Source organism: Panthera leo, chromosome B1 (genome assembly GCF_018350215.1).
Source record: "Panthera leo isolate Ple1 chromosome B1, P.leo_Ple1_pat1.1, whole genome shotgun sequence".
NCBI classification, from domain to species: Eukaryota; Metazoa; Chordata; class Mammalia; order Carnivora; family Felidae; genus Panthera; species Panthera leo.
The window spans coordinates 55,422,281-55,436,046 of record NC_056682.1 but is presented as its reverse complement, the minus strand read 5'-3'; the positions used below and the strand labels follow the sequence as shown (position 1 = coordinate 55,436,046).

Sequence of the window (13,766 nt, the reverse complement as noted above, 5' to 3'; positions counted from 1 at the left end):
CAAAGTCTAGAATCTCATTCAAAGATGAGGAAATGATTTCTTCTCTTAACCCCCCAGGGTTCCTTCTCTAACACCACCACAGCCTTCCTAGAATCCAGTCACCATAGGCAACCACCTATGTATGCCCCTTCAGTCGTGGACCTCAATAACTTGATTATCACTTCTTCATCCCTTGGCTCGGCCAAGGGCTTTACCAAAGCTCCTGAGTGTTAAAGTGGTTTTCTTTCTTTTTCTTTTATTTATTTATTTTGACAGAGAGAGAGAGAGAGAGAGAGAGAGAGAGAGATTGAGAGAAAGCACGAGCAGGGGAGGGGCAGAGAGAGAGAGAACAAAACCCTAAGCAGACCCCTCGCTGTCACCACAGAGCCCAACATGGGGCTCAAACCCACAAACTGGGAGATTGTGACCTATGTTGAAATCAAGAATCAGATGCTTAACCGACTGAGCCACCCAGGTGCCCCAAGTGATTTTATTTCTAACCCCATTTTGGCCTCTCTATCTGGATCAGACACCAACCCAATTTGGGACTAGGATCACTTCTTTTCTAAACCCAAGGATTCAGAGCCTTCTTTAATCTCCATATATTCCTTTGAGCTCAGTAAAGCATTTGCCACAGGCTTAACACATAAAATTGCACTGTTCTGGTGAATTAATTATAACTATTACCACAATTTCATATGAAGATCATGGGTCTCGGAATCAGAGACATGGGTACAGACCCTGCCCGCCATCTACTGGTTTTATTAATCTTGGACAAACCGCTTACTGTCCCAGAGCCTCAGTTGCAAATGTGAATGAATGCACAGCGCGGTCGTAGTGCAGATTAAGAAGGGAAATAATGGTTGTAAAAGCACTCAGTTGAGTATGAAGTAAGTACTGTAATTTTTTGTCCTTCTATTAGAGAGGAGTTGCTTATCTTAAGCCCAATAAAAAGTGGCTTATTTATACAAATCTTCCTCTGCATCTGTTTGTGAAAATCAGATTGTTGCTGGCAAATAACACTTAACTCAAAAGTTCTGTTCTGATGCTGGATGTGTTTCACAAACAATACTCACAATCCTTCAAGTGGCAGGACATAGTTTTAGAAATCGACGATTTAGAGCAGAACACATACAAATCTGAAGGCCCTATGGTAATATTTCTGCCACAGGCTCAGCTTTTTCTTGCATAATGTAAGCCAGGCTTCTGAAATGAGTAGTTCTAGTAAGTCTCAGAGCAAGAGAAAGATGCCAAAGCAATTACATTTATGGTAAATTCAGTAGAGGAAAATGTGCATAAGATAGGAAGAAATTCTCTGTGGGCATAATTTCAAGGAAAGGCAGTAGTTGGTCCCTGCCAGCAGTCATTGTGTGCCCCTGGCATGAAGTAACTAGAGATGGAGTGGATCCATTCAGGCAAAACTGCTGTGATGGTCATGAAACAGACGGTAAAAAGCAAAAGGTCTTGCAAGGATAATGCAAGCGTTTTTAGCATTTTCTATTTGTATATTTGTTTTTAATTTCTAAAAACACTTCAAAAATGTTTTTGAGTTTCAAATGAATTAGGGGAAGGTTTACATACAGTTTTATGTAATTCTCAGGGCACCTGGGGGCTCAGTCGTTTAAGCGTGGGACTCTTGATTTCAGCTCTGGTCATGATCTCGAGGTTCATGAGCTCAAGCCCCTCATCAGGCTCTGAGCTGATTGTGTAGAGCCTGCTAGTGATTCTCTCTCTCTCTCTCTCTCTCTCTCTCTCTCTCTCTCCTGTGTCCCTTCCCCACTCTCTCTCCCTCCAAATAAATAAATAAGCTTAAAAATAAAATTAAACAAATTGTTTGGAGCGCCTGGATGGCTCAGTAGGTTGGGCATCCGACTTCGGCTCAGGTCATGATCTCGTGGTCCATGGGTTCAAGCCCCTGTCAGGCTCCAAGCCAGGATCCTGCTTTGGATTCTGTGCTTCCCTCTCTCTCTCTGCTCTCTCTGCCCCTCCCCGACTTGCACTCTGTCACTCTCTCAAAAATAAACATTAAAAAAATATTTGAAAGAAAGAAAGAAAGAAAGCTTAACTTACAGAAATAGAAAATAGAACTGTGGTTGCCAGGGGATGGGGTATAGGAGAAATAGGGAATATTGATCAAAAGACACAGACTTCCAGCTGTAAAATGAATATGTTCTAGGGATCTAACATATAGCATAGTGGCTATAATTAACAATACTGTATTATATACTTGAAAGTTGTTAGGAGAGTAAATCTTAAATGTTTTCACCCCCCCCCACACACACACACACACAAAAGGTAATTACATGAGAAAATGGAGGTGTTAACTAACCTTAATGTGGCAATCATTCTGCATATATACGTGTATCAAATCATGTTATATACCATAAATTTATACATGTTATGATACCAAAAATATCTCGGGGCTCCTGGGTGGCTCAGTCAGTTAAGTGACTGACCCTTGGTTTCAGCTCAAGTCATGATCACAGTCCATGAGAGCGAGCCCCCATTAGACTCCACACTGAGAGCACAGAGTCTGCTTGGGATTCTCTCTCTGACCCTCTTTTTGCCTCTCCCCCACCCATGCTCTTTCTATCTCAAAATAAATAAGTAAACTTTAAAAATATGTATCAATAATATCTCAAGGAAGCTAAGGGGAGGTGAGCATGGCTAAGGACAGACACATAGACCAATGGAATAAAACACAGAACCCAAAAATAAAACCTCACTTATGTGGTCAATGATTTTTTGACAAGCACACCCATATCACTCAGTGGAAAAAGGACAGATCATGCTGGGAAGGCTGAATACCCACTGTTAGTAGGTCACGTCTCCCCAAATTCATACATTGAAATCCTAATCTCAGTATCTCAGAATATAACCTTATTTGGAAAGAGGGTTGTTGCAGTTGTAATCAGTTAAGATGAGGTCACATGGGAGTAGAGTTGGCCTCTAATCCAGTTTGACTGGCGTCCTCATAAAAATGGAAAATTTGGACACAGACATGTACAGGAGGAGAATGCCATGTAAACGTAAAGGCAGAAATCAGGGTGATGTATCTACAAGCCAAACAGTGTCAAAGATTGCCATAAACTAGAAGCTAGGAGAGATGCATAGAGCATATTCTCCCCCACAGCCCTCAGAAAGAATCAACTTTGCCAACACCTTGATCTCAGGATTGTAGCCTCTAGAACTGTGATGAAATAAATTTATGTTGTTTAAGCCACCAGGTTGATAGTACTTTGTTATGGTAACCCTACCAAATAATACATCCACATGCAAAAGAATGAGGTTGGAACTTTATTTTATATAGTATACAAATTTTAACTCAAAGTGGACCAGACCTAAACACAAGGTAACAAAACTCTTAGAATAAAACAGGGGGAAATCTTCATGGCATTGGATTTGGCAATGGTTTCTTAAATATGACACCAAAAAAAGGCAACAAAGATTAAAATAGATAAATCAAACTTGATTAAAAATAAAAACGTTTGTGCATCAAAAGACACTACCCATAGAATGAAAAGGCAACCTTACAAAATAGGAGAAAATATTTGCAAACCATGTATCTGATAAGATATTAATATCCAGAACGTTTTTAAAACCTCCTACAATTCAACAAGAAAACAAATAACCCAATTCAAAAAAGGCAAAGGACTTGAATAGACATTTCTCCATAGAACACATGGACGTGCCCAATAAACACATGGAAAGGTATTCGATATCATCATTCATTAGGGAAATGCAATCCCACTTTGCACCCACTAGCGTGGCTATTATCAAAAACAGAAAACAGCAAGCATTGGCAAGCATGTGAAGAAGTTGGAACCATCGTACATTCTTGTAGGAATGTCAAACGGTACAGCCGCTACAGAAAACAGCATGGCGGCTTCTCAGAAAGGTAAACATAGAATTACCATATGACCTGGGCAATTCCACTCCGAGACATATACCCAAAAGAATGAAAACAAGTATGCAAACAGACCTTTGTATGCCAATAGTCACAACATCAGTTTTTACAATAGCCAAAAGGTAGAAGCAACCCCAGTCTTCCTCAGTGGATGAAAGGATAAGCAAAATGCGATATATATGTGTATTAATATGTATATTACCTACAATATCAGTCTTGAAACAAAGTTCTAATCTATGCTATAATATGGATAAGCCATGAAAACATTATGCAAAGTGAAATAAGCATGACACAAAAGGAGAAACATGGTATGGTTCCACTTAACCGAGGTGCCTAAAATAGGCAAATTTATAGTCAGTAACATAGATGCTACCAGAGGCGGGGGAAGCAGGGAAATAATTGCTTAATGGTTACGAATTGCTATTTTGAGGGATAAGGACATCTTGGACATCGGTAGTAGTGATAGTTATGCACAATTTTGAATGTACCTAGTACCATTGAGTTTTACATTTAAAAATGGTAAAAATGGCAAATTTACGGGCGCCTGGGTGGCTCAGTCGGTTGAGTGTCCAACTTCGGCTCAACTCTTGATCTCGCGGTCTGTGAGTTCGAGCCCCGCGTGGGGCTCTGTGCTGACAGCTCAGAGCCTGGAGCCTGTTTCAGATTCTGTGTCTCCCTCTCTCTCTGCCCTTCCCCCGCTCATGCTCTGTCTCTCTCTCTCTCTCTGTCAAAAATAAATAAGCATAAAAAAATTTTTTAAGAAAATGGCAAACTTCATTTTATGTATGTTTCACTGCAATTAAAAAAAAAAAAAAAACATGAGGAGATGTTGAAAGCCTGGAAGACTGGAAAGGAGAGAAAAGGAGTGGGGTGCTCAGTATTAAGGGCTGGGATACGTAGAGAGCTAACTAGGGGCGGGGGGCGAGATATGGGGGTGTATAAGGTGCCACCCAAGTTGCCAGGCTGAGACCTTGAATGTCTGCTTCTAACATCAAGGTTAATCGCTGATCTAAAGGACTAAAGCAGGGGTCTGGAGTGATGGGCCGCAGCTTGTTCAGCTGTAGTCTTTCTGTATTTGAGGTGCCTGTGGGACATCTCACAGTATTATAGAAATGTGATTTGATTGTGGCGTCACCACCTTCACGGTAGTAGTTGATACAGCTGAGAAAATAAACAAGTAAATGAATAAATAGTATCCAACATTTACTGACCACTTGCAGCATACTAACACTGTGCTAAGCGCTTTGCGTGTATCCGTTCAATCTTTACAAACACCCTCTGAGACGTGATTGTCCTCATTTTACAAACCTCATGCTGAACCATGATTGTGTGCCGTTTCCTTGCTCTGCCAAACCTCCATATATGTGTTGATTTCTGACCCCTACGGCTCCGGGCTCCTTCTTTCTCTCTCAAGATTCAGTTCTACTGGTCCTCTTAGACCCCCTTCCAATAGTACCAACCAGTTCTCCTAAGTGCCCCAAGCGGTCTTTTCATTTTCTCTTCAGTCCTCACTTAGCATTTACCAATCTAACAACACACGTCCCAAGTGACGTCTCCCCTCTGAGGTTGTGGGCCCCTTGGGAGCAGAAGCTGGTTTTTTGTTTGTTTGTTTTTTCTTTGCCTTGGAATCTCTATCAGTGCTTCTCAAAGCACCTTTCATTCAGAAGCACTCCTTAAAAGTTAACTTTTTATAAGTGGATGAAGTATACAAGGAATGCATGGCCGTGGGTGGGGTGGGGGGAACTCCTTTTGTGCCTGAACAGCAGAACCCGGATCTGCTCTGTCTCCGCTCAGTTCTCTCTCCATACTAACCTACCATCTTCTTTTTCTGTAGCTGGGTACACAGATTTGCATTCTACAACCAACCGCCGTCCATGAAGAAATGTCTTGATTCCTTTTGCCATATTAAAAATTCACAGCCAGAAATATTGGGACTCTTGAGCCTTTCTTCCACTCATGTGCACTCTGATGTCCTCACTAGACCTCAAACTGCACAAAGAGGAGACCAATTTTGTCGTTGCTGTTGTTGTTAAATTCAGAATTATTTTTTTTTAAACATTTTTTTAACGTTTTATTTATTTTTGAGACAGAGACAGAGCGTGAACGGGGGAGGGGCAGAGAGAGATGGAGACACAGAATCAGAAGCAGGCTCCAGGCTCTGAGCCATCAGCCCAGAGCCCGACGCGGGGCTCGAACTCATGGACCGCGAGATCGTGACCTGAGCTGAAGTCGGACGCTTAACCGACTGAGCCACTCAGGCGCCCCTAATTCAGAATTATTTTAATCAAATGTTTTTTATTGAGCGATAATTGACATATAACATTATATTAATTTCAGATGTGCAACAATGATTTGGATATTTATATGTATTATGAGATGATCACTATAGTAAGGCTAGTTAACATCCATCACAATACATTGTTACAAATTTTTTCTCATGAGAACTTTTAAGATCTACTCTTAGCAACTTTCAAGTATACAACACAGTATTCTTAACTGTGCGTTACATCCCCAGAACTTATGTTATAACCTGAAGTTCGTACCTTTTGACCCTCTTTGCCCATTTCACCTACCCTCTGGAACTGATTCTTTTTTTATTTTTCACTCTATACCCAGTATGTGGTGTAGTGAGTGGTAGAGCAGGTACTTTATAAAATGTATTGAATGAATCATGAACCCAGTACTTCTTCCTTGAAAGACCCTGATATGGGGGGAATTAGCAACCCGTGCGCTCATTTGTTAAACTGAGGCTAGTCTCTGTCTCTGTCTGTCTGTCTCTCTCTCTCTCTGCCAGAGAGAGAGAGTGCACAAGCAGGAGAGGGGCAGAGAGAGAGGGGGAGACAGAGAATCTGAAGCAGGCTCCGCGCTATCAGCACAGAGACGGATGTGGGGTTCAAACCCACAAACCGTGAGATCATGACCTGGGCCAAATCGGACACTCAACCGACTGAGCCACCCAGGCACCCAGGCTGTCTCTCTTTAACAACCAACAGAATTACCAATCCCACACCTACTAGCCACGTTGACATTCACACCACACTCCCCCTCTCTTCTACCTCTTTTTAAAAACTTCCCGTGTTGGGGAGGGGGGAGAAATGTTCAAGATGACACTGACTTCTCTTGCATCTCTAAGACATTCTTCACTCTCTGCCAGACCTTTTCCTAAACCTTGCCCAAAAGGAGATTATCTCTGTAATCCTGTCATACATAATGATTCTCTTTTCCCACATTTTCCTCCAGCTCCCCACCCGTTCCTAGTCAAGCATTACCTAACTTTCTAATCCTGTTCCGTGTCTCTCAGGATTTCTTGACACAGTTTTAATGATGCCAAGCCCTGAAGCTGGACATCAAAGGAATAAAGCATGAAAAGTATCTATTCTGTCATAAGATTTATTCAGCGCTCTGTGTCCTAGTTTGGGGGTGTGCAATGTGTGAAAACCGCCTCATTTTCAGCCAGATACAGAGCCCGCATTGAAAAAGCACAAGCCTTGTATAAAGTTTCTTATCTTTATTTTTTAACTTCACTCGAATAAGGAAAACAGAATTAGTTCCATTGGAATTTTATTCGCCTGTTTATTTTTATTCTTTTTTTGAGGATAGTTGCCAGACAATGTTACGTTAGTTTCAGGTGTACAGCTTATGGATCGGACAAGTTCACAAATTCTGCTATGTTCCTATACTCACCACAAGCATAGGTCTGTCCTGTTACATTGCTCGTACAGTATCGTTGACGATATCCCCTGTGCTGTGCTTCTTATTCCCATGATTTCTTCATTCCCAAACGGGAAGCCAGTATCTCCTACTCCCCTTCACCCATTTTGCCCCTCACCCCAGGCCTCCCCGCTCTGGCGACCATCCGTTTGCCCTCTGTATGGTTTTGATGGCATTGTGTTTGTGAGCAGCAGGAGAGGGCATGGCCGTGGGCTGAAGGGGGGAAGATAAAAAGAAAAGGAAAAGAGAAGCCGGTGAGGATGGCCTGATACCAGTCTTGCACCCAGGTGCCTACCTCACCCTGTATTCCCTACCATTTCTTCTCTGGCACAGCTGTGTGTTGGAATTTACGCAGATGTAGACAATGAAGCCCTTGCAACTTGCAACTTGGCTCCCAAAACAGTTTATCCCATTGTCTACACAGATGCCATTTGAGTGAGAATTTAGAAAATTCAAGAGTTTAGAAAATGATCTCCTCCATCCCTGCCAGAGCCCTTGGAGCTCATAGCGCTTAGAAATAAAACGAGGCTCTCTGATGGGCCTTGGTGTGTACCCACGGGCAGATCGGGCAGATTCGCCACTCAGTGTCCCTGGCATGTGTATATTCTTTTCTGCCCTATGTCCTCCTTCTCCAAGAGCGGGGCCCCTTCAGTGAATGAGTGCCATGCCAGCTGACAGAGAAGGGCACACTCTCTCTGTGGCCAAATGGCCATAAACCATAAGCAGCTGTTGTTTTCCTAAATGTGGTTCAGAGCTTCTGTTCTCCCGCAGAGGGAACAATAGTGCCCCGAAGGTGTCTTTGGCACAAACCGATGCTGGATCTCTAAGAGTGTGTCTGTGAGTTAAATGGTCCAACAATGGAAAAAGCGTCTGGCCCAGAGTTCTGCCAGGCAGCCCTCAGGTTAGAGAGAGCTTTGGACAATGGACACACTGGACTCAGATCAGCTCCAGTAAGCGATAGCAAAAGCAAACTCTTGACCTTCAGGTGTTTCTATTTCACCAAAGAAATTCTAACACACACCAAGGAATTGATTTTACACAAGGCTGATTTTAAGCTTGGCTTAGTAAAATTCCTCCCTGGAACTTGTTTCCGGAAGGTGGAGAAAAGTTAGCCGAAGTGAGAGTGATTCAGGTGCACTTTGACAGCAGCCAAGCTCATTCCCTGTCTTTAAGGATTTCCTTACAAAGAGGAAGGATACAAGTCGTTTTCAAGGAGGGGGTGGAAAGCGTTTCCCCTAACTCAGGGTTCCAATGTGGGGTCTGTAGGTTCCAGGAAAATGAACACAGAAGTGCTGGCATGTCTCCACTTACCGGTTTGTTAGTTTCTTTTTGTAAAATTGTCCATAGCTTTCTTTGGATTCTCGGACAAGTCTGCAGACTGGACTAGGTTAAGAACCGGTGCCCTGTATCCTACATTATTTCACATTCCTCTATCATTAGGGACAGTGACCCTGAAAGCAGAGAGGTCCAATAGTGGAAGATGAACCCGCGCTGTTGCCAAATCCCCTGAATAAGGAAATTGATATCTTCCACATTGATTCCCTCCCGAATGACATTATATACTAACCTCTACTCCTACAGGAAGTGAAATAAGAAATTGTTCTGTCCGCAACAATGCCACCCAGGCATCATCTGTTCCCTTCGTGACACTCAGTACATCTCATAACAGCCTCTCTCTGCCTCTTGCCCCGTCCCAGTAGGAATAGGCCTGGTTCAGCCATCCTTTTGTCCCGGAGAGACTCCCTACCTTACGTACTCCTTCTTGGCAAAGAGTCTTGACTAAAATTATCGCTTGAGTACATCCTGTTCTTGTTTCCATTCTGAACAGTACCTAAAGGGATTATTATAATCCAGGGCTATATAAAGGCATCAAGAGGATTGAGATAATTGAGCTTATCTAAACGTTGATGTCTAAGTAACTACCCGAGAACAATATCCAACTGTACTACAGGGGGTGGTTCTGATGTCAACAGGATAATTGGTGAAACCGTCAGACAGCCAGACTTGACAATGGGACGTGTTTCCGTGGCCGGACTCTCTCTGTGGCTATTTCTGTTGATACTTTTCATAGTCCACTCTCGGCCCATCCTGAACTACGTGGTCCTTTTACCAGTATTAATCCAATAATTGTAAGGAATTATCAGTGTCATTTGTCACTCATCCTGCAACTTTCCAAAGTTCAGACTTTACACAGAGAATCTTCGTCCAGGATAGTGTTCTACCAATAGCACCATCTTTCTTGTTTCACTAACACTCCAGGGTGACACATAGCTTATCATCCAGGAGAAATGCTACACATGACGACAGGTGTACAGACCCTCCAGGCGAACTGGAACATGGTTGCCATATCCTGCACAAAACCACGCGATGCTCAGGGATTCATTCATCTCGGTCACACGCATCACCTTCCTCACATTTGATGTACTCACAGCACCTTCCTCACATTTGATCTCTTCTCCCAGATAAGGTGAAAATGGTAGAAGATGCTTTGGGGCAACAAGACAATGAATTCCAAGTTAGGAACTGTCTGAAGAGGGGCACCTGGGTGGTTCAGTTGGTTGAGCCTCCAACTCTTGATTTCAGCTCAGGTCATGATCCCAGGGTCGTGGGATCAAGCCCTGCCTAGGGCTCCACGCTGAGCTTAGAGCTGCTTAAGTTTCTCTCTCTCTCTCTCTCTCTCTCTCTCTCTCTGCCCCTCCCCCACACTTGCATTCTCTCTATGTATAAAGTAATTTTTTTTTTAATTTTTAACTCACTGAAGAAAAAATGGCCATTTTACAAAAGTCGTGAACTTAGCTGCTCCCTGTGCTGCATTACTACATAGCCCTTTGCTGCAGCCAGCTGCCGTTTTGCCCTTGAACCATCTCATGTTTTTGTTTTTAATGTTTATTTTTGAAAGAGACAGAGCATGAGCAGGGAAGAGGCAGAGAGAGGGGGAGACACAGAATCTGAAGCAGGCTCCAGGCTCCCAGCTGTCAGCGCGGGGCCCGACACGGGGCTCGAACTCACAAACCGCGAGCTGTGAGATCATGATCTGAGCTGAAGTCGGATGCTTGACTGAGTGAGCCACCCAGGCGCCCCCCATTTCACGCTCTTTTACATGCCCATTAGGCCATGTTGTATTTAAAACCTGATTTTTCTCCCCACATTCCATATAAAGTTAAAGCATCATTTGGTAATCAAGTAATCAAAAAAACAGCTACAGAATCGATACCAGAATTGCCAGGAGCTAGGGATTCAATAAAACCCAACCCGTGTTCATTCTTTCTTCTCTCCACAGATTCGAAACGTGGCAGCAAATCTCTGCGTGGACAGCAAGCACGGAGCCACAGGCACCGAGCTGAGGTTGGATATCTGTGTCAAGGACGGTTCTGAAAGGACGTGGTCTCATGAACAGGTATGTGACAGGTGTAAGCGGGGCTGAGGTAGGCGTGGAAGGATGCAGTGAGAACAGACCTCTGGGCGGGACACGCGGACCTGCCCAGTTCTGTCACTAACCAGCGAGGCAGTGATGTGAACGACTCCACTCCTTTGTTTCCCTCGCTGCTCAGAGAAGCTGCGATAATCAATTGCGATCATGTATACAAATGTGCTTTCAATAATAGAAAGGATGCTAGAAATGTTGACTGTGACCCCAGGCTTATATTTCCTTTCCCAGAAGGAGAGTCTTCAAACCACGAAAAGCCTGTATGGTGTCATGTAACTCTTCCAACTAAGTTTCATGGTTTTATTGAAAGACTCTATGTTATTTTGTCAGCTTTCGTGACTTTGCCTCATCTTATTTTCCCCTCTGGCTGTATTTTGAAAAGAATACTTTACATACCCGTCTTGTTGTAGCAGTTTGTAATCTTATACATGAAGGTAACTTTGAAGCAGTAAACATCTCCACACACAGGCTTCGTGGGCTGGTGCAAGACTAGGTATTGCCTTTGATTGAAAAGCCTTTCAGTGCACTTCTGTTCATTGAGTGAGTTGTGAGTCCCGTCCACTTTGAAAACGGATGGTCTTTAGGAGGGAGTTTCCTCACACTGTGTCACTTGAAAAAAAGAAAGGAGAGTGGGTAGAATTGTGTCTGCCCCTTTTTATTGTTTTAATTTTTAATTATGAAAAGTCAAATAGGAAACTATATATAAATAGATATATACTAATATAAACTATTATAGCACATCTGGGCGCACTCATCACACAGATTTAACAGGTATCTGCAGCTATCGCCATCTTTTTTTAAGTTTATTTATTTATTTTGAAAGAGAGAGAGAGAGAGAGAGAGAGAGTGTGTGTGTGTGTGTGTCTGTGTGTGCGTGGGAGGGGGAGAGAGAGAGAAAGGGAGAGGGAGAATCCCAAGTACGTTCCAACTGTCAGTGTGGAGCTCAACACAAGGCTCAAATTCATGGAACCGTGAGATCATGACCTAAGCCAAACCCAGGAGTCTTAACTCTTACCCAACTGAGCCACCCATGCATTCCTGCCAAATTTCTTAATAGAATTTGTAGATACAGTTAAAGCCCCTTCCCCATCCTACTCCTCTCTCTCCCTCTACTAAAGGATACATCCCCAGTTCAGGAGAGTATAACCCGCCTGTGCTTTGGTTGTCAGAAGGGTCCCTAATTTCTCTCTTAGAAAACCAAAAACAGGGGCGCCTGGGTGGCTCAGTCGGTTAAGCCTCCGACTTCAGCTCAGGTCACGATCTCACGGTCGTGAGTTTGAGCCCCCGCATCGGGCTCTGGGCTGATGGCTCAGAGCCTGGAGCCTGCTTCCGATTCTGTGTCTCCCTCTCTCTCTGCCCCTCCCCCGTTCATGCTCTGTCTCTCTCTGTCTCAAAAATAAATAAATGTTAAAAAAAAAAATTAAAAAAAAAAAAAAAAAAAGAAAACCGAAAACAGTAGACCAACAGTTTCCAGTAAGGCTCTCACCCTCTCCTTTAGCATATTCCTCAAGTGTCCATCTTGTATATTCAACCAGTGAATACACGCTGTGCCCAGCCTAGGATCTTAAAGAATTGGCACCTCCCTGTCCCCACCCCACTGTCCCTTCCTACCGCACCTGTAGCCTGCGTTACAGGGGAGAGCAGCATGACTCAGGGAAGCGGTCGCACAGCATGTACACAACACAGCCCGGAACCAGTGCAGTCAGCCCCCGAACCAACTCCACCGCCCCTGTCGCCGCTGATCTGGGCCTTTCCCTCTGACCCACAGCCTTGCTATGTTCCGGAAGGATCGTGGGCCTCGCAGTCAGGCCAACCTAGATTTCAGCCACTCTAACCTGTGTGACCTTGTGAAATGGTTAAGTCTTTCGAAGCTGGTGTTCCTCCTCTGTAAATAGGGACAATAGTGTTCACCTCACAAACGGGGTTCCAATGAGAAGAAAGCACGTCTAGGATATAACAGCATCTTGCATGTGTGGTAGGGGCAGAATAAATACGCTTTCCCTTCTACCTTCTGACATCTCCTCCCCCAGCTCACTTCCTACTGACTCCAAATTAGAAATTTCTCTCAGGCCCAAGGCAGCTGCCAACACCAAATACTATTTGTCATTCACTCAAGTATATCCTCCAGGATCTGGACGTTTATCAGATGGGTTTTAAAGAAGGCTCTGCAGCTCCGGGATTTACGAATAGGAATGTAATGTCAGTAAACGCTGACTTGCCTCCTCCTTCCTCCACCTCTTTCTATGAGCACCACGGGGATGCTACCAGGGATGTGAGGAATAGTGCTGGCTTGTCACCTCTAGAAAGCAATTCCTACCTCAGCCTGGGAGTCAGAGAGAAGGCTTCACAGACCTATCAGTAAGACCCACGTGTAGAGTGCGAAAGGATATTTTAAGAAGAAACAGAAGCATGTTATGGGGAAAATCTAGGTCTGTGAGGCTAACTTCCTCTCTGCCACAGCTGTTCAGCCCAACCAGGGAACATACCTCACCAGCTGGTTGATAAGAAGTATGTGCGCCTGCCTGAATGCCTGAATCAGGTTTAATATTTCTGTCCCCTGGCATGTTCTAGAGGGAAATAGGCTCTGGACCACAGATTTTATTTGACGGCTAAAAAATAAATATAAATAAAGTCAACTACATGGCATACGGTTTAAAAATGTTTGGTTTATTATCCCCCCCCCCCACCCAGGCTGAACTGGAAAAATCTATGTCACGTAATACAAGAAATAGCCACCAGAGG

The 13,766-nt window shown here is 43.7% G+C and overlaps 1 protein-coding gene across 1 annotated transcript in view; it reads left to right on the top strand.

Moving 5' to 3' along the window:
• Window positions 1-13,766, top strand: part of GALNTL6 (polypeptide N-acetylgalactosaminyltransferase like 6) — a 1,201,435-nt gene that overhangs the window by 1,163,966 nt on the left and 23,703 nt on the right. Inside the window, exon 10 of the mRNA XM_042935079.1 lies at window positions 10,878-10,994. Coding sequence (XP_042791013.1) covers window positions 10,878-10,994 — 117 coding nt within the window. The remainder of the gene's footprint in view (window positions 1-10,877; window positions 10,995-13,766) is intronic.